Source organism: Centruroides vittatus, unplaced genomic scaffold, assembly GCF_030686945.1.
Source record: "Centruroides vittatus isolate TY-2023 unplaced genomic scaffold, ASM3068694v2 contig_484, whole genome shotgun sequence".
NCBI classification, from domain to species: Eukaryota; Metazoa; Arthropoda; class Arachnida; order Scorpiones; family Buthidae; genus Centruroides; species Centruroides vittatus.
In genome coordinates, this window is record NW_027122274.1 from 2080360 (window position 1) to 2102991 (window position 22632).

Here is a 22632-nt window from a genome sequence, read left to right on the forward strand (position 1 = left end):
GATACCAAAAAGGTTTAAAGTAGAAAGTCTTAAGCGGCTGAGTCAAAAAATAAAAAAGACATTGTTTGAAACTGTGTACATGTTTAGTAAGCTAATTAAAGAAATAGGGTTAAAGTATTTAAAGGCAGAACAAAGCAAAAAATGTTGGGAGAATCATTCCAAATCTATGAGAAATTTGAGAAAACGATGGAGAATTTTTACTCGAGCATCAATTTTTTTAAAATTTTATAACCAAAAATTATTGTATAAATTGAAAATTGCTTGATTGATTTGATAAAATTAGATTAATTTACACGACAGAGTTGACGTAAAGCAGCGATCACATGATAGAAGAACTAAACTCCTTTCCTTTAATCATTCTGACACCAAGCTACTATTTACATCTCGATGGGCTTGCCAAAATAATTCCATAATCCAACGCTCTTAACGATAAATTCTTAAAAAAAAGAGAGACTTAATTCCTGAGAAATTCTTACGGGTTTATATGTTTTGGTAATTTATAAGTATTAATTAAACACATGTGAAACACATATTTACATTTGGAAATAATTTTATTTAAACCAGTTTTTGAAAGTACAAGCAAATTATATTTATTTGTTAATTTGATAATTGAAGCGGAAGAAGCGTATGAGATGGTTTGTTATAACCCAATCAAACCGCTGCACAACTTGGCCAAAAACCTTCTCGGTTCGATCTGAAAAATAATAATAATAATAATTAAAATTAATAACTTTTTAAATTAGTTTGATTAAAATGCAAGTAAATTTCTACAGAGTTATAATATAAACAAATTAATTTACTATACAAGTATAAATCTATATTTAGCCTATATATTAATAAACTAATATTATGATTATATATGATACAAAATAGATATTTGACACTATACTGTGCTAAATTCCAAATCTGAGGACATAAAATGATAAGAAATACTTTAATTACTTGTTAAATATATTAATACTTTGTTACGAAACGTTACATGTTACATAAGAGAACATTATCTTTTTAAGCTGTGTAGAAGCTGTAAATTTAAATTAAATCCCAGATATTTCTGTTTCTGTTGCAAAGAATTCGTTTGCATTTGTTCGAATAGCCAGAGACATAAATTAAATACTGAAATGAGGTGGAGACCAATTGAAAACTTGGTAACAAGCCAATATGCAAGTAAGTTAATCTGATTCATTGCAGAACGTCGTTCGGTACCGTTAGGAAAAAGTTCCAAGAGGATGGCAAATTTTTCTGAAAGATACAGGTAGACTTACAACAACAACAGATGGAATGAGTTAAATCAATATCTAAGACAACTGGCATAGTCTTATCTGTTCACAAATAAGTCAAATATTGTGTGGGATAGAAGAATATTATCCGACTATTTTATGTTAAGAAGACTTTTAAAAGCTTGGATTTTATTACATTTGTCAATTTATTCTGGTAATTTTTGACAGATGCGAACTGCATGAAAGTGATAGAAGTAACATTTCTCTTTTAGTTTGGTTCTTTTTTCAGCGGGTGGGTAAGTGGGTCATCACTAAGGCTAGGACATCGAGGCATTCAAAATCATATAAGTTATATGATTTTTAATACCTAGATGTCCTACCCTTAGTTATAAGTTAATAAATAACTAAAGTTAGGACGCACTAAAAAAATCTTAAATAGTTATACAAATCATAACTTATATGATTTTTAGTGTTTAGATGTTCTAGTTTTAGTCATCACTCAACCATAAAACTGTAGAAAGATAACCATTCTACAAGTATAATTAACGAATCAATTGTACAAAGTTAAATTTTTCTACAGTTTAACAGTTTTAATGGTTGGTATTATTAACTTATAAAAATATATCGTTATATTATTAGTTTTTATACAACGATGAAAAGTTGTTTGCAGTTGCATTAATAACATTTACTCAAAGCCTACAATTTATATTCTGAAAATTATTTTAAAGCGAATATAGAATCTTACTATATTTTCACTTGAAATTAATCATGTAGAATTTTGAGCGTGCTTAATTGGACAAAGAATAAAAGACTTACATTCCCGAAATGCAAAGACATTTTAATAAAATTTAAATCATTTGTAAAATTTTTGACATGAGTATAAGTAGAGGCAAGAGATAACAAAATAAGCTAATAAATTATTCAATTATTATTAATACTGAATAATTATACCAACGATTTAAATCATATGAATGTAAAGGAGATGGGACTTAATGCCAATAGGCTATATATTTATGATTATGTAAATGATTCTCAGCAATAAGGTGTATATAGGCCTAGTATTTAAGATTATGTAAATGTACAAACATTTTTAATGTTTTCTTTTTCATTATTAAAATATAATTACTGCTACACTTTTTTTATTTTAGCTAATTTTTGAAATGATTTGATAGATGAAAAAGTCTATTTTATTCTCAAAATTGTAAAATCTTGCTTTTATTCCATGCCTTTGGATTTTTAAGGTAATTAATAAATTATATTTGTATATATAACATTAAACTGCATCCTTAAATTGTGTGTTCATTTATGTATTCACTGCATAAGCAGGAAGATTATGAAGAAAATGATTTGCGAATAGTTATTCTCAGCTTTAAAGTTTAGTAAAGCTGAACTAGAGAAATATTTAATTGTGATTAAATATATCAATGGGATATTCTTTAATAATCGACATTTTAATGTGATTTAAGCAATATACTAAACCAAATGTTTCTAAAAAATATATAGCCTATAAATACTGTATGTTATTAATTAAAATATTTGATATATTGTATATCATTCATATTTATTCCAGTTATTAATTATTTTAATTTTTACCTTCACTTTTATTATTCTTCTTCCTCTTCCTCTTCCTCCTCTTCCTCCTCTTCATCTTCCTCTTCTTCTTCTTCCTCCTCTTCCTCTTCTTTATGAGTCTCCCTGGGAGGTGATGGTTCAGGTTCTCCAAAAGTTGGTGGAGGTTCCAGTTCTAGGTCGTCCTCTTCCTCAATTTCTTGACGAGCATCGTGAGGTTCCTTGACTTTAGGATTGGAAGGATCCCATTTTGGCAATTTAGATTCACCGCGTTCTTTGAAGGCATTCATTCTTTCTTCCCAATTCTTTACCATAACCTCTTCATTTTGAGCTTCAATACCCTACAGGAATATAACAGCAAAGAAATTAACAAATTTTAATAAAAAATAAAGATAATTAAGCAAAATCCTGAAATGATGACTTAAACGTAACGAAAACGTAAAGTAAATAATAAAATTTGGAACTAATCTGATAGGTGTTTATAAATTTGCATAATTTATAACACTATATATAATAGTTAAGGTTTATTGAAAGTCTTTACTTAAAATTTTATAATAATAATAATAATATTAATAAGGAAAAGAAGAAATGAAAAGAAAAAAAAATTCGTTCTCTTTCCATATCTTGAAAATAAGAGAAAAAGTGTGAATAAGAATTAATTTTGGCAAAGGACAAAAATAATATTTTGGGATGAATAAATTAATAAAAATAGCTTTATCCTTGGCACAAATGTTTATTTTTTCATTTTTCTTTCATGAAGAATGGAGCATGAATGAAATTGGAAGATCCACTGACATTCTTACAATTCAACCGTTTCATTCTCTCCATTTTTCCCACTCGTTACAGTATTTTGGATCTCAAGTTTTCTGTTTTAGGATTTTTGGACGTTTCTTCTTCCAGCTGGATCAATTTTATGATGTTAAAATGACTGAAAACATTACTGAAAACACGAAATGTGTTTTCCAAACAGTAAATAATGTAAAAAAGGTACTAATATACATAATAAATTCAAATGAGGATTCGTTAAATTGTACTAAACCAAATTTAGTGCGTCATTGTGTTTCAACTGTAAATATTTAGAAGTCATTAATTTAATTTAAAAGTAATATAATTTTTTGAAGAATTTGGCTCTAATTCTTGTCATTAAATCGCATTCGATATTAATTAATATTTAATAAAAGTTTTTAATAGTTTTATTATTTCCCAAATGGACAATCTATATTTATTTTGAATATTTTACTTACAAATTGATTTATAATTACAATTTTGTAAATTAAATATTAAAATTAATAATTCGTTTTATTCTTAAATCTTCCCTTTATTAATATGAATATGTAATAATAGAACATTATAATTTATTGTATTTTTTAAAAGTGGATGTGCTAATACATTTCGTTTTTAAAATATTTTCTATTAATATAAAAACATCACACTCTAAATTAAAATTATTCATTGGCACTTCGGGAAGGTGAAGTTATTCAGGAGGTCTCTATAACGAGATTTGATTGTATTATCCTTATCGCTACGAGTGAGCTTTTTTATGGAAGTACGCTGATGAGAAGAGGCTCAATAGTGTTACTGAGATGATTTAGAATATGATATTTATATACAGCATTACCCCAGTAACATTATATTGGAGTCTATCATTACTTCTACTATAAAAAGCTCATTTGGAGTGATAAGTACAGTACAACACAGTCAAGTCTCGATATAGCGTCCTCCTGAGTAGCGCCACTTTCTCAAATCGCCAACGAATATTTATGAACTGATTTTTCATGTAAGTAATGAATAGAGAACTCTTCAGAGAACGTATCAACAAATCATGAGACTTTCAGACTCTCAAATTCAAACTTGTTTGTCGACCTAATTACTGAACACAAATCTTATTGCTTAAGATCCTTCGGTTTAGCGCCACTCGCGATTTAATGTCAATTTCAGAAGTGAACAAACAGTGGCGCTAAATCGACTGAGACGGCTAAACTAAAGGACCTAAGCAATATGATTTGGTTTGGTTTGGTTTGTTGGATGAGCACGTGAGCGGTCTGCCAAGGGGAGATGACTCCTGGGAAACTTTCTACGGGAAATTGGTCCCTATTTAGGTGTTAGACGTAAAGAAAACCCGGAAAGTGGCCAGCCCGTTCCGTTGGTGAGACTCGAAACCACGACCATTCCACTATTTAGTGATTATAATATGTATACAGTAATGAGGTCTACAACAAGTTTAAGTTTAAGAGTCTGAAAGTCAAGTGATTTTATGATAAGAGTTTTCTGACTAAGGTTCTCTATTTCGGGGCCCTACCATAACACAAGCCTTGTGGATACTTGCTTCTATTTTGCCAATGTTCGAGGTAAATAATACGACTTAACTGTTTAAAATATATATATATATATGTATTAGAACAATTGGATCGAACATAATTAAAGTTTATTTTTTCACTTCGAATCAATATTTATAAAATTCAAATTATGTTTAGAGAAACGGAATCTAAAAGTTTTATAGATTTACTGTAATTGGATTAAAAGTATATAAATTAACCATTACAGTTTAAATTTCCTCACCTTCTTTTGCTTCTACAATTTCTAATATTTTATTTTAAATATTCTTTATTTACTAAATTAATCTTTCATTAGTTTAATATCAAATAAATCTACTGATGTATATAGAGAATAGGCCTGTGTTAACAATAGATATTTTCAAATTTTAATACAGTATATGAAAAATGATAATATTAATAGGAAAAACTTTTTTACTTCCTTTGATATGAATTCTATAAATAATTAAAAACGGAATTATAAATGAATATAAAAGTAACTGATTTTATATTCATTAATCTGATATACATAGCATATGATATATGCTATCAGCTGTCAAGGCTGTCAAGAGTTTATATAGACCCGGGAGCAGAGTGACCTCATTTACCATTTTTCGGAACAAATGAAATATGTGGAATGTTTCTTTATTAATAAAAATCAGTTAGAAAATACTTTATTTTCTATTAGTAAAAACAACATTAATTTATTGAAGTAAGAGCCTCTCGACGGCCCTGAATGTGAATACAAATATAAATAATTTATGTAGCCTAAATAAAAAGTTTGTAATAAAATGTATATACTTTTATTATAAATTTATATGATAAAATCTTTTTCAAAAATACAAATTTTATCATCTAATTTGTCATTCAGATTGCAGATTTTCTAAATTCAGCGAAGAAAAACCTACAGTTTTCCCTTACTTTAAATAGAAGTTCGCGATTTCCAAACATTGTGCAACGTTGAATATATCATTACATTCTATGGCAGTTTTCCCATTAATTTGAGAAATAATTATAGATACTAATTGATAACCTGGGCCTTTCTATAATGTTATCTAAGGCATTAGTTTTGGCAAATGTACTCTGACAGATGATCTTACAATGGAGTTTACAAATCAGTAAACAAAGGAGAGACCTTTGTATGTTAAGAGTAAACAGTGTGTCATTGGAATACAAAGTTCAGTGATTCAATAATGTGACAATACTTTCGTTTAGTTACATGCATACATATAAGCCTATACTTTAGATAGTTATACAACTTTATTTTCGCCTGGTAGGCAGAAAGAGGGCCTTTTTCACACTTATTTTGAGGTCGTCTCCTTTTAAACCTAAAAATAAAGCTTCGAGCGAAGCTTTTCTTTTTGTTCTTTTGTTCTTTTTTGTCTCCTCCTGCCCTGCGGACGCTAAAAGGCCCATTTTTAAGCCCATTATGGATTTGGCCAAGCTCACAATGGATAGGTCGGATGATGGAGATGAGACCCGACATATCCAGAAGAGATCGCTCATAAAAAATTGGGATTTCTCGTCCGGAATAATTCGCGGGTCCCCCAGAGCCGTAGGCTTAGGCTGTGTTTAGACAGTCTTTTCTTACGTTACGTTACGTCTGGCCAACGAAATAAGGCATTATTTAAGGCGATACAAATAACGTCTTCTTTGATTGGCTAGACGTAACGTAATATAAGAAGAGACTGTCTGAGCGCAGCCTTACATTTTAACTGCCTGCCATCCGGTTGTATAACTATATCTAATTATATGTTGTTTAATTAATTACATAGAAAACATATATATATATATATATAATCGAACGAAGTATTTTTAAATTAAACGAATTTTTACTCAAATGTACATTAAATTCTAATTTTATTTTAATTAAAATCGAATATACTTACGCCTTCAAACAATCCTTTTTTATCAGAAAAAGTTCTTCTGTCGATTCGGCGTTCGTATTTGCTGGCTACTTGAATTTTCGGCTAAAAAAAGAATTTTTTTAATATAAATAAAATAATAGAAAACGAATTTATAACAAATTAATTTATGTTTTTAATATTTACCGGATATTTTCCTTGCAATGCGCTGGAAATAATTTAAATATAATCGATGAGAATCACAGAAAAATTATCATTTTCATCAATATATTGGTTAATATTAAATAATATTTAAAAAATATGTAAATAAAGTCAAATCTCTGAACAATGACCAAATGGCCACTGATTCGGAGGTTATTTTGTATGCATATTTGTTTAAAAATTTTCTAAAAAAGTGATCGCCGTTTAGAGGTGGTCGTTATTGGAGGTTCGACTGTATATATTTCAAGTTAACAATTAAAATTCCGGATGCTAACTCCATCTGTTGGTAAGCAGATTTATTATATGTAAATTTATTAGTATAAACTATACACTTATATAATTTATATTTATATAAATAAAACAAATCTTTATTCTAACAATTTATTTATTTGGTATTAAAATTATAATTAAATTTTTGATATTTATATCCAAAATTAATTCCAAATTTCTTTCAAGCAAATAGCCTAATCTTCACCCTTCCTTTCAAAATAAATACAGTCGAATCTCCAATAATGGCCACCTCTAAACAACGGCCATTCTTTAACGGTTTTTTATATTGGCCGTTATTAGAAGTTTAACTATAATTAATTTTGCTTGTTTGTCACAAAAAACATGCAATAAATTCCATCTTTTTATCACTATATATAATTACAGCATCACTCAATATAACACAAAGATTAAATAAAATAAATAAATAATTTTAAATTCGTGTCTCAACGTCTATTAATTACGTGTATAGTTTGAGGGCGGAAGGGAGGAGGGAGAGGCCTACATCATTGCGCACGTACGCAACAGGAAGAGAAGGAGGGAGGGAGGTCAAAATTGGTTCAAAAAGTGTAACGTACACTTAATTACTGAATGGTTCCCAACGAGCCGCGTGAAGTTTTCTGGGTTTTCTTCACGACTAAAACCTAATTAAAGGTCGATTTCCCATAAAAAGTCTTTCCCAGCGGCATCTTCTTGGTAGATCACCCAAATAGAACCTAATCTTATTTTATTTGTAGAGATTTTCTCTTAAAGTTACACTAGATTTGTTGGGCTGCAATTTGAAAAAATTGTAAATTTCCACTAATTGTAAATTCCCTATAAATTCCCACTATTGTTTGTCTTTCTATGTCTGTCCTTCCTTAATCTCGAGAAAGGCGTTGGATAAATCAAAGACGAGACGAGACATGGAAAGCTTAGCGGCAGGAGGCCCCGATTAACTATATATTATTAACTATCCAATTAACTATTTTTGTTTGCCTCGGAATGTTCGGAAGTCACGTTATTTCAATTTAAAAATTATCCCCTGAAAGGAGTTAGATAGATGACCGGCACGACTCTGTTGCTAACAGGAAAAGTATGATGTACAGGGGCAAGCTGTCACTAATTTGAGATAGAAAGCATGTATTTTAAATTAAATAAATTAAAAATGTGATTAAAAATTGTAGTCAGGCATTGTGACGATGTTTTTTCATTTGATTTTTCTTGTCTATGGAGTATCATTTCCCAATACAAGATATTGAATACCTTAGAATTGTTATATCATTAATAGAGATACATTACATTTCAATGTTTAATCAAGTATTCTTTTATAAAATAGTTAGATGAAAAAAACTCGAAGAGAAACCTTTTACTGAAAAATATAACACAGTTATATACTGTATAAGAATATAAACTAATTGAAGCTTTTAAAATTTACAAAAGGGAACGAATAGGTCAAGAATTTTCCCCCTTCTACTCTTAAATATTCTTAAAAACTTCATTAAATTAATATTTTATCTTTTAAGGAAACTAGTACACTGTTAATAAATTTATGTCTTGTTATAAGTAATAATTTTAACTGAATTGCATTTATCAATACTAAAATACTTTCTGTTAAAATTGTAAAAATCATACTGAGATTGTTAAATAAGGCCTCTATGTTTATATATCAAAAAATAAATATAATGTGAAGGCAATCGTAAATTTTATTTAAAAATAAAAAAAAGATGGAAAAAACTGTACTTGCGAATACAAAATTATTATATTTTAATTTTATTTTAATTGTAATTTAATTAAAATTTTGCATTAAATTTATTATTGGCAGAACATAAAATTATGTTTAAAAATCACGTTTTAATAAATTTCTTTGCCTTTTATCTGTACCCTGACTATTTATAAACATTTGAACGAGAAGGATTATCAAAGTCCCTGAAAATTTTCTAGCTTTTTTGAAAAAACATTTTTTCAAAATTTATCTGAAGAATCATTTAAAAACTTTATATTTAAGGAAAATACACAGAAATACTCTACTACTTTCAAGTTAGTGTTAGAAGTCTGCATATGGCCAATAATCACTTCACTACTTGACGTATGGCCAGATGTCGAGGGAGGTTCACTAATTCTTGCATTTATTTTTACAAACTTCAAGCATCGGAACACATTTACAAAAATTGCCTCTCTACAATGCTCCCATCTGATTTCCAATACCTATCCAATCAAGCTCTCAAGAGCTTGAATAACTCACCACTGAACCCATAATACAGTCAAACCTGTTTTTATGCGGGGGATAGGGACCGCATAAAAGAAAACGCATAAAAAAATCGCGCGAAACTTCACGAGTGGCTATAAAAAATAGTTTTCGCAACACAATTAAAAAAATATTTTTATGCGGTGAATAGGGACCGCGTAAAAAAAGTCTCACGTAGAAAATAACTCGAAACCGTACGAAATAACTAGGAATTGTTTTTTTAACTCCTTGGGCCTTTTTCTGCAACACCTAATGGGGAAAAATCCTCTAAGAATTTTAATTTTTATATTAATTAATTATTTCCATTTAAATACCAATCTAACATTAAAAAGTTAAAAATAATCGTTAAATAATGATTTTATTTGATAAATATAGCTGCAGGAAGTGTTATTTCATTTAACAAGGCGTGAAATTTCACACCTGCAGTCTAAAGCTGGAGGGGAGCTAACTTACCGCATCTGTTCAAATATAACATAATATTTATGGTTTTTATGTTATTAAAATAAGAGGGGACCGAAATAAACGTATGAGAAAAAAATGTTACTGAATAAAAAATGAAAAAACCTGCTGATGTCATAGAAAACAACCAATAGAGTTTTTAAAAATTTTACAGGAGTCAATTATGTTTGAATTTGATTGAAATTTTCATATACGGCACAAAAAAAAATCGCACAAAACAAATCGCACAAATAAAAATCGCACAGAAAAAGACCGCACAAAAACAGGTTTGACTGTATTTGTTGTCTCTCTCCATGAGAATATATACACTTATGATTGAACTCAAACATTATCAGTAGATATTTGTTTGATATAGGCTACTTCAAGATCTTTATATCGCTTTAGACATATAAATATTAAACGAAAATTGAAGTAACTGTTGATATGTTAGTACCGAGGGATAATTTGTAATCACATTTTAGTATTGTCCTTCAGAATTGTTTATTAAATTAAGTGAAAATCAATTATTAATGATAAGCAAATATAATACTAATTATGACAAATATTGGTAAATCATAATAAGAAAAAGTTACTTAATAATGAACAATTAAATGTAAAAACTAATATTAAAATGTCTTTTTAATTTCTCTGAAAATTGATAAATTTGATCAAATTAATTTTTTCATAATAATATTTTGAATTCAACATTAATGATACTTTATTATATAATTAAACATATTTCATATATTTAATTAAACTTTTAATATTTTCATTAAGTATATTTCATATATTGTTATGTATGCCATGTTATATGAAGTAAATTTTTGATGCATATGAATGTTATGTTTTATCTTTAAAAAAAGCTGATATTAATTTGATATCCAAAAGGATAAGCTATTAAACTTTGACATAAATTGGGCGTAATAATTCTTTTGTAAATAAGTTAAAACTTTAATTTCTTTTCATCTCATTTAATCATAGACCCACCAGTGTCTGAGTGGATAAAACAACTGAAAACTGGTAATTAGTCGTCGATTTACACCTCCTCAAAGGGCTGGACGCATGTTTTTCCGCTTTTCTTCACATGTCTAACAATGAATAGAGATTAATTTGCCATAGAAAGTATTTCTCAAAAGCAGTCTCTTGGAAGAGCGGCTATGTGTTGATTTGCTTTCTTCCATCAATCCGATCTTATAGATATTTGTATTTCATCATCATCATCATTCATTCATTTTTATTAAAATAGGAGATTATATTTTTATTTATATGAATATTTCCAGCTATAGATATTTTTATAAAAGTAATATTTGCATAATTTTGATCAAATTCATAAGATACTGTCATAAAGTTATGAGAAGAAAGAAACTATTGATAGCTGTTATTAGCCTATCATAATATAAAACGTCTCAATTAATAAAACAACGTAAACTGAACGAAAAACAAATCAGCCAATGTGACTTTTACAGTTTCATTACTCAAAATGCCCTTTTATTTCACGATAAAACAGAATTTAAAAAAAAATTTTAAATTAAACTTATAAATTATTATGCCTTTGTGTCCTTTATCATAGCTTAAATTTATCTTTGTATACTAGTACATTTATCAATTAACAGGACTTATTATACTGGAAAATTATGGATGCAGATATTTAGTCTTACAGATCAGAAATAATATCTGCATCCATAATTTTCCAGTATAATAAGTCCTGTTAATTGATAAATGTACTAGTATACAAAGATAAATTTAAACTTATAAAGTTTAAAAAAATATATTTTAAAGTTTCAAAATCAAAAGAATTTATTTAATTGCAAGAACTAAAAAATTTTCATTAGACTTGTTAGGTCTAATTTATAAATAAAAGAAAACAAAACAATAAAAATGAAGTTCACTCACTCTGGATCTAAACCTTTTTTAAGAGCTTTGTTTCGGTTGATTTGTCTTTGACGTTCCGAAAGTTCTTTCAACTGAAAATGCAGAACATTTTAGCCTTTATACAAATTTTATTATCAATTATTTTTGAAACTCACATCGTAATCCTGTCTTTTCTTTCTCTCTTCCAGATCGTACTTTTCACTTTCTAGTGTTACCAATTTCTCCCACAGTTCTTGAGCCTTTTGTCTCAATTCCTGAACGCTTAGAGCTTCGATATTCAAAGGCTTGACTCTTACACTCAGAGCTAATTTCTTATCTTCTTCCAGCTGTTCTCTAGTTTTAGTCAACTCACCTCGAATCATAACCTAATAATTATTTATTTTTATAAATTTCTCGAAAATGTATATATTTCAATGAGTGTAAAGAAAGATTTTTACCTTATCGAATCCTGAGCCCAGAGTAATTCCTCCGTCATCTTTTTTTTGGATGACAAAATTACGCTGAACTGGCTCATCTTTTCTCTTCTGCAGAGCTTGTTGCATAGCCTGACGCTTTCTTTCTGCCTCTTCCAATCTTTTCTTCTTGGCTTCCTCTTCTTTAGCTTTTTTTTCTTCCTATTAAAACATAAAGAAATAAAAATAAATATACAGTAATTCATTTTGTACGTAGAAATTGACTAAAGTAAACATATTACTACCATTTCTCTTATTCTCTGTTCCTCTTGCCTTTTTCTCATTTCGCTGAGCTTTTTCTCTTGTTCTTGTCGTTGAGTCTTACGTCTCGCCTAATTATAATAGGTTTCAGAATTAATTTAGTATCTTAGTAATTTCAAAATTTTTCTTAAAATTACTATTATCAATGATAATTTAAGTTTTAATTAAAAATATTAATAGTTTGTTAAAGTAAAAATAATGTGTTGTTGCTCGTCCTCGTATAAAAATTTTGATTTATTAAGTTATTACAGTATTAATAAATTATATTTATTATAATACTAATTTATAGAATACTCTCTATATATAAAGTAGAATGTCTGGCCGGCTGTCTATTCTCTATACATTTTAAAACCAATAAAACACTTTTAAATATAATCAATACCTCTTACATTTAAATATACTAAAATTATAATAATAATTAAATCAACATAAATCAATTTAAAATAAAATTAAAAGTAAGAAAATAAAGTTCATTCTAACAAATATTAATTATGAATATTTGATAAGTTTCATGCATTACATTAATATGAATGTGACAACAGTATTATTGTTATCATTACTTTGTTTACATATGTATTATTATTATATAATTTATATACAGGGTGGGCCAGCGAAAACGAAACGGCAGAGTGTTCGTGTTCGTCCAAGCAAAGCGCTCGGACAGGTCGATTTTACTCTCGAGGGGACATCTTTTGCAATAAAGTTTTTGCGATTCTGAATATTAACTAAACAAACATTTTTTTCGAAATAAATGCTTGTTTACTTAATTTAAAATAAATGAGTTTTTAAAATTTTTTGTTGTCTGTTGTATTCAGAATCGCAAAAACTTTATTGCAAAAGATGTCCCCTCGAGAGTAAAATCGACCTGTCCGAGCGCTTTGCTTGGACGAACACGAACACTCTGCCGTTTCGTTTTCGCTGGCCCACCCTGTATACTGTATAAGCTATATATATATTCCGACCGAGAGCGTATATACAATGAGTCTATGTCGCCTCCGGAGATACTCTCGATCGAATCAAGTGGAAGAAGGCGTACAAGAAAGCAGACCCCGACCAGTATGTGGAAAATGCTAGGACCAAGAAGATGTAGTTTATTTTGAGTCACATAAAGATTACACATACATGTATGTACTGGGGCGTTTCTATGGGGGCTACAGGTGCTTAAGTCCTCCTCATTGTCACGGAAAAAAATTAAAATTTATTTATCCGAACTTCAAAACGTTGTTTTTAAAAAAACATTTATAATGACTTACGAGCAATTATTTATTGTGACATGATCACAATGCCGGGCTGCAATTTTTAATCATAATTAAATAATTAAATAAATTAAAAATATACGCTCTCCACCTCAAATTAGTAGTGGCTTGCTCCTGTACATCACGCTTTTCCTTTAACAATAGAGTCGTGACGGTCATCTAACACATTTCGGGAAAAATTTTTGAATTGAAATAACATGACTTTCGGTTTGCATCAGAAGTGTATATAGTTAATTGGAGCCATCTGCCCCTAAAGCTTTCATATGTGTCTCGTCTTTCATCTATTTAACTCTGTTCTCGATATTAAGGAAAGACAAACAGGCGGACGGACAAATGGACAACAGTGGGAATTTATAGGTCTACAATTTTTTCAAATTGCAGTTCAATATGATTTATCGGATCATCCTCAATACAATTGTTTTGTACGTGTTAATAAAATGCCCTCATAAATATTCAAATATTTTTGAGTTAAGAAGCGAAGCAATGTTTTTGTTTTTGTCGGTTATTGGCTCATACATACCTATATTTTGTCTTGTTTTCATTATTCCTGTTCCTATACACACACGTATATATATATATATCAGATTAACATGTGTACAATCGATCAAAGGTAGAGCCAAGGAAGAGGACGCACATTTCAGAAAATCGTTCTGTATTCAATAATATGGGACACATTAAAGAATGAATTGTAATGGGACATTCTATAATTGTTAAGCTCTTTAGAAAAAGTGTTATTTTCTAAAACCATCTTTTCTTTTCTTTCGAAGACACAATGTAGTGACGTAAACTTAAACACTGGGCGAATTTTTCATCCTTTTTATTCGGTTGGAACGCTTTTTTATTACATAACGCGTTTCGGGCCGATGCCCCTCTTCAGCCAACTTCTAAATCCTGGTAAGAGCTTGTATACCGTTAAAAGCTGGTCCGTACCTCATTCGGTAGTTTAGACGGATGTAATAGTCCAAGGGTACACCTAAGAGAAGAACATGGCCCAATACCAAGACAACAAATACCAACAAAGGATAAAAGATTCGTACCCTTGGACTATTACATACGTCTAAACTACCGAATGAGGTACGGACCAGCTTTTAACGGTATACAAGCTCTTACCAGGATTTAGAAGTTGGCTGAAGAGGGGCATCGGCCCGAAACGCGTTATGTAATAAAAAAGCATTCCAACCGAATAAAAAGGATGAAAAATTCGCCCAGTGTTTAAGTTTACGTCACTACATTGTGTCTTCGAAAGAAAAGAAAAGAAACGAAAATACAAAACACGGTTTCCTCAAGATAGAATTCTAAAACCATATTAATAAAAATTAATTATAACAAATATATATGTGGTACTTATCTCTCCTACTAGGGTTGGTAGGATGACGCACTATGTTAGGTTGTATGTAGGGTTGGTATGAGAGTTGCCGCATGAAGAATCAATGCGGGTAACAAGTTAGAAACGTGTACGATGTGTTAAAAGAAACATTTTTTTTCCATCAGTGTTGTAGGTATTACACCGAAAAAAGACAATAATAAGCCGACAGAAAATAAATACATTTTAATTCTTAATGTAAACGAAAAAATATTGAATCTTTATCCATAAATGATAAAATGTCTAAAACATAAAAATTGCTTTAGTTTTTTTCTTTCTTTCTTTCTTTCATTGTACTCTCCTTATATTAAAACATAGCCTATATGAAATCAGCGTTATCTCCTCTTTCTTCATAATAAGTCATCTCTCCTAAATAGAAAGGAGAGACAACGCACATTGATTTTTCCATACAAACATGGTGGAACAATACAAAATTTATTATACAACATGACTATGATCTTAACTTCAATTATCATTAGCAATTTTAATATTATTTGTTTTATAAATACTCTTATTAAAAATAAAAGTATTACGTTGACTTCATAAAAATTCAGATACTTAAAAATGTTAGTTATCAAAATAACCCCTTTCTAAACTACACAAAACTGTGCAGATTTCGGAACTAATTTAAGTACTTGATCGTTCTTCTTCGCTGTTCATTGTCTACTAATACCTGCTTGAAAACTTGAAAATAGAAACTCTCGTCTATTCTTTTACCCATGTCAACTTTCCTTGCTTTTTCTTATGTATAGATACGTATGGATGTAAATATGTGTACGCGTGTGTTTGCATTTATTAACAAAATGTTATACGACTTTTTTTTATTCTTATTCATTTCTGGCATAACTATACTTAAGAATATTCTTAAAATAGTTTAAATGGTTGACATATTATAAGTTTATGTTTATTTTATTTTTTATAGATCGCATCCAGAAAAATAAAAGAATTCCATTGTGCAGTACAAGTAGTCTACTTGTTCTTTCATATTCGTGAAGATGCCATTAACTAAATACTTATATCAGCGATTTTCAACCGGTGTGCCGCAAAAATTTTTGGTTATTAAATAAAATTATTTTCGAAAGAAGCCTAAAAACAATAAGTGTACATGTCAAAATTAAAACACGAGTTTTCCATTGTTATGGTAAATAAATCTATACTTAATGTGTAAAAAATATATATCCATAAGCAAAATTATATGTACAGTACATAACACCGGGTATTTTCATTTAAAATTAAATTTTATTTAAATCAAATATGTATGTATAATTGTTCATATTTAGTTCAAATTATTTCAACTTAGAAATAACGGGAATTGGGCAGATTTATAAAGGCAATTATAAGTGCCTTTAGAAAGGACATTTAAAAATGGCTAATTTAAATGTCACACTTTTAAATGTCCTTTCTAATTGACATTTAAAAGTGACATTAGCCACTTTTAAATGCAAATTAAGACTTAATGTTTATTGCTTTTCTTAGATCAGATATCTCATTAAATGTTCAGTTAAAATAAACCGAAAAAATAAATAAGACTTTTTAAAAATTTTGATTATTATCTATTTGTTAGAAATTATAGTAGATTGCTTTGTGTTAATAAATAAATTATGAAAAATACAATCTTTCCTTTTACTCTTTTTTTAATCATTCTAATTTAAGTGTGCTGAAAAAATTTAATTATAGGTTGAAGTGTGCCATGAGACAAAAAAGTTTGAAAAACACTGGCTTATATTCTTCAATTATAAATAAATAAAATATAATAAAAGTTATTAACGCAGCTGTAAATCTTTGACTATAATAATTTGTCAGTAAGAAAGAGCATTATTTATTAGATCCTGTGCATAAATACTAAAATTATAAAAGCTAATGTATTTTCTCAATTGCAGATATTTTTTTTATATAAAAATTGGCATTTATTTTTAAATTTAAATTTATACAATTGATTAAAGTTATAAGAAAATCATTTTAAAATACATTAATTTTATAAATTATTTTTCTAATTATAATTTTGTCAATACTGTAATTGTAGCAATTTTGATTCTTTGATAATTTTGTAATTTGTATGCAACTTTACCATTTATTAACCATTTAACAAAATATTAATAAATATTTCGATATTTAATACCTTTTCACACTTAGAATCCATTAAGAAACTTTAAAAAATAATTAATAATTTATGTATGTTTTTTGCAATTGATATAAAAGTAATTCGAACATATCGAATCATCTTATTTCAAATTAAATTTCGGTGTAAATTGTAATTATTGCAGGGCCATTTTTTAGAAAAGTATTTTTTTTACAATATATGAATAAATGTTCATTAGAGAATAAGGTTTCCAACTCTCCTGGAAGTTAGCAAAAACTTTTTAAATTCTCCTACTCCCGAATTGAGACGTATTCCTCCCATATTTACTCTACAAAACGATTGATTTTTGAAGTATATACCGTATTAAAACAGACTACAGTATAGGCAACAGCATTTTGATATTGCTGAGAGTAAAACATGTCAAATATCTGAAGTTTTTACTCCTAGAAAGGATAAATTTCGGAATTAACTCTTTGGAAAAAAGCAAACTTATTGCAGCAACGTTTATATACATTCAGTACCTTAACTGAGACCAATATTAGAAAGAGCCGAATTACAACATGAAAACGCACTCTTTAGATATTGTATGTACTGTACAGTACATATGTATAGTGAGTTTGTCATATTCAAATCTTTTTCTTGTACTTTGATTTTTCTTCATTTATTTATTTATTTATATCCCGGATTTCTTGGGTATGGTTACGCACCTCATATATTAAATTTCATTGGGTATTTCAAATCTTAAACATATACTTTAACAGCGTTCTTGCATCTTATCGAAATTGGATCAAACCAAACGTCTATTTGCAAAAAAAAAAACATAAAATAACGATATTAAATTGAAAAATTAATTTTAAAAATCTTATTATTTTCAATTGATAATTTGAATATTTTTCGTATTTTATGATTGAAAATATTAGAATCTCACATCGACTGAACAAATAATTTTTGTAAAGTGTATGAGTTCTAGGTATGTTGTATTTACAAATACGAAGTAAATCTTAATTTTAAAAATTTGATGAAAATTATGTTAAAAAATGTTTAGTTAATTAATTGATAGTTACCTTTACAATGATTAATCGACTTTTAAACCACCTTGCATATTATTAGGGGTAGAGCCTATTTGAGGGTCTGACAGAAGAAAGGAAGAGAGCGAGAGGATAAGAAAGAGGAAAGAAAGTCTCAATAGGACTCAGCGCCCTATGAGAAGTGAGAAAGAAAGAATCAGAAAGTCTGTATGAGAAACTATGAAAAATAAATGCTACATTTATTGAGAAATGTTGACTTTATATTTCCAATTACATCATTTTTGATTTAAATCCATTTGAATTCTCTTCATATGTGATAATTCGTTATAATCAAACTTTAGAATTAGTTAAATTAGTCAGAAATGTTAAGAATTTCTCAATTGCAAATCCTCGCTCAGTTATGTTAATGAATTATAAATAAAAATTCTGAATATTACTTAAAATAAAGATGTAATCTATTTTAAAAAAATCCAGCAATGAGTTGAGTAACTTTCCCGGCAACAATATTTGAAACTGCGTATGGAGTTTTAAAAATTATGCGCTGTTATGATATTTAACTTAAAAACTTTTTATATTATTATTATTATAATAAAATGACAAAAAGTTTAATTTTGAGGGTAGAGACTTTACTCGTTATTAGCATTTACAATTTTGTTTTATAAAAACAACGAATGCTAATAACGAGTAAAATCTTCATTAATCTTCATTAAAACCCCACTCGAGACACATGACTCCCTATATCTCCTCGAGGACCCCTTTGACCTTTAGCACCAAAATTTATTAGCATTGCTCTTCCTAATACATAAATCTCTCTACAAAATTTCAATAATCTTCGACAAAAGACACGCTTTAAAGTGGGTAAGCTTTAAAGTGGGTAAACATAATCGTGCCTTCCACACACTAACATCCATACACAGAGAAAAAACTCAGAATATTTTTATTCAGGAGACCTAGACTTTCCAGTCTCCTGAGTCCAAAAATTAAAAATCGATCAAAAATCATTTTTTTACCGATCGTCATACTTTCCCTCTGTTATATATAATAGACGGAAAAGTAAAAATTAAAAAGTTATAGAGGTAATATTTTATTAATAAAGTGGTTTTATCCACACCAAGTTACGGTATGGATAAAACACTGAACACTGATAGTTGGTCGTAAATTCGGATCCAACTAACGGGCTGACCGTGTGGAGTTTTCCGGGTTTTCATAACGTGTCTAAAATATAAATAGGGACCAGTTTCCCATAGAAAATCTTTCCCCTTGGCAAATCGCTTACATATTGCTTTGCTTTATTCAATCATCTCACTATATTCATTAATTAAACTTAAAATTGAACCCTTAAATCGGTAATTTCAACGGGGTACCAAACAACGCTTCAAAAGTGTCACGAACGAACTGATGGAAGAAGAAAATGCAACACTTGGGCGAGCTATAAGGAGTGCCATTAGGAAGACTTTCTAAGAAAACACCTATATTTAAGTGTTAGACACTAGAAGAAAACTGAAAAACTCCATGTGGTGAGGCACTTTTTGGTGAGGCGCGAATCTGCGACCAACTACCAGTGTTAAGCCACTAGTAGTTTATTGTGGGTTGGTAAGCCTCAGTGCCGCGAAATATAGTGCTGAGCAGCGCTATAACAAACATGATAAGCATTTTATCAGTGCTTATCATGTTTTTACTTTTTATATAATTTATACACGCTAGGCTTTTAAACTTCTCGTTAAATTTGTGTTAAATTGGATAAAGATGCCGATTTCTCTGTTATATGACCCGATTTTCCTTTCTGTTTCCGCGTTAGACAGGTTCCGCTACATACATGTTCATTTACATTAATTTTTGCAAAAAATTCAAGGGACAGAAGAAATTTTCCGTTAATGACAGGTTTTCACTATATACAGGTTCCGTTGTAGACAGGTTTGACTGTATATTATTGTAATTTATTCTTTAGATTTATAATACCTGAATATAAAAATAGAAAATAGCTTAATATTTCAAAGAATTGGATTGTACATTGAACAAATGTTGTGAATAAAAACCTTTGCGTGTTTTCCATTTTGTATTTCTTGTTCTTCATGCGTCATTTTTCACCTAGTGGTAAAAATTCGAACTAAATATTTTTTTGCATTTTCCTTTTTCCCCATGGTACACATAACATATATACCAAGTTACATAAAAATACGTCCACTAGAATAGGCTCTAGACAGGTTTGAGTAGGGCAACTTTAATTATAACCACCCTGTATATTGTAACTAAATTTATTTTGCTAAATATCTACTTAATATTGCTATTGAAATCTAATTTTCGGTTGACGGTAAACTCTTTAACAAAAAATTTTGCATACCAAGAAGGAAGCGTCTGAATAGACTGAGACTGCACATGTACAATGGTAATGAGAATAGAAATGACTGATTACAATTATCATGGTAAATGTAAATTATGAATAACTGTACAGTTTAAGCATTATGGTTGTGATCTTATAATAGCCCCTCTTACGTTACACAGCAGAGATATGATCTGGGTATGGAATGGTAGAGACGCCTCATGCTGTCTTCAGACAGATTTTTCCAAGGATTTTTAATGCCTGTCATATTCCACAGATCCGTTGATGACTGAAGCTGACGTTCTGGCATGTCTCACACATATGCTGTAGGCAACAAACCTGCAGACTGGATGGCCAAGGAAGAGCGTAAACATTACGGAAGAACTTCTGGGAAAGGAGATAAGACCATCGTAGGAAGTGGATCCCCACGCCATGATGCTACCAATGTCGGTACCAGTTCATTGTAGAGCGTTATACTGCCAACACTGATATAACACTCAACGATGAAATTAAGATTTTGGAGTTTCTTAGTCCTTTTCCATACTGGAATATGGTGGTATCAGTTACAGACAGAAGCGTTGCCATTCCGAAGCCGCCTTTGCTTGATGGTCACGGATCACTGTAAATGAAGTCACCGGTGTCGGGACGTTAATGGTATTTAGTAGTTAGTATAAGAAACACAGTGAATGCAATTCTGCCTTTGCAAGTCTCATAATCGTGCGGAATGATACCCTATTATCAACATAAGAACGGTGGAGAGAGATATGATTATACCTGTCTGTTATTAAGCGGCCCTCTTTTGAGTAGTTCGTATGAGTCGACCAAAGACTTCCCAGACTACGTATGTCCCTTCCTGCACTGTTGCCAGCATCTCCTCACAATAAAGTCTCATTATTCAAAATAGCTACCAATTGGAAGGAACGACCACCCTGCTTCTCTGTCCAATGATGTGATTTCTCTCAAACTCAATCAGTTGTTAATACTTTTTTGAATGCGTCGTAGAGGTATTCCTTGTGTTCAAGGATCTCAAACAAGTATACAGAAAATACTGAACATAATAAGCCTCTAAGACCCTTTTTATACAGTACTGGAGTAGCAAATTTAAGATGCTCTGCTGGCAATACGTAATATTTGCATATCTATCTGAGAAATAGCTATATGCTGAGTTTTTCAATTATATAAATTAATGATAGTGTTGACATTTTTATGATATATTTTAATAATTAATAAAATTGCATTTCAGTCAAAGAAAGATATACAATATACAATGAATTCCTTTTTCTTCTATTCACTCTTGAACAAAAAGGAATTCATTGTATATTGTATATCTTTCTTTGACTGAAATGCAATTTTATTAATTATTAAAATATATCATAAAATGTCAACATTATCATTAATTTATATAATTTCATCAAATCTATATAGGTCTACCAGTGGCCGAGTGGATGATGACATCACCCATTACTAATAGTTAGTTGGGGTTCGCGCTTCACCAACGAGCTGATCACGTGGAGTTTTTCCGGTTTTTTGCACATGTCTAACACCTAAATATCGAAATACTTGCAAATTAAGTGGAAATTGAAATTGTTTTTCTTAATTTCCTATTAAATCTAAATTATATTTACCTTGATTAAATTTAATTTTTTAATAACTTTAAGCATTAATCCAAGCATTTTTGAAAATTTTATTATGGCTGCATCATTTAAAAACCATAAAAAATACACCTATCCCTCGTTTTACACGATACTTCTTTTACACGTTTTCGCTTTTACACGGTTTAAAAAATAAACGTAGAAAATAAACTGGCTATGATCAAAAGGAACAATTTTTAACTCTAATTTACATCTATATTCCAATCCACCTTAATTATATGTTGTAGTTGATATTTAGGATACTAGGTGACA

The 22632-nt window shown here is 29.4% G+C and overlaps 1 protein-coding gene across 1 annotated transcript in view; it reads right to left on the reverse strand.

The window, feature by feature from the left end:
- Window positions 1-532: 532 nt before the first annotated feature.
- Window positions 533-22632, reverse strand: part of LOC136978013 (troponin T-like) — a 34365-nt gene continuing 12265 nt past the window's right edge. The window contains exons 3-10 of the mRNA XM_067273651.1: window positions 12666-12752; window positions 12406-12582; window positions 12124-12333; window positions 11990-12060; window positions 7150-7171; window positions 6988-7068; window positions 2811-3127; window positions 533-694 (exon numbers count right to left, since the gene is read on the reverse strand). Coding sequence (XP_067129752.1) covers window positions 2822-3127; window positions 6988-7068; window positions 7150-7171; window positions 11990-12060; window positions 12124-12333; window positions 12406-12582; window positions 12666-12752 — 954 coding nt within the window. The 3' untranslated portion in view covers window positions 533-694; window positions 2811-2821. The remainder of the gene's footprint in view (window positions 695-2810; window positions 3128-6987; window positions 7069-7149; window positions 7172-11989; window positions 12061-12123; window positions 12334-12405; window positions 12583-12665; window positions 12753-22632) is intronic.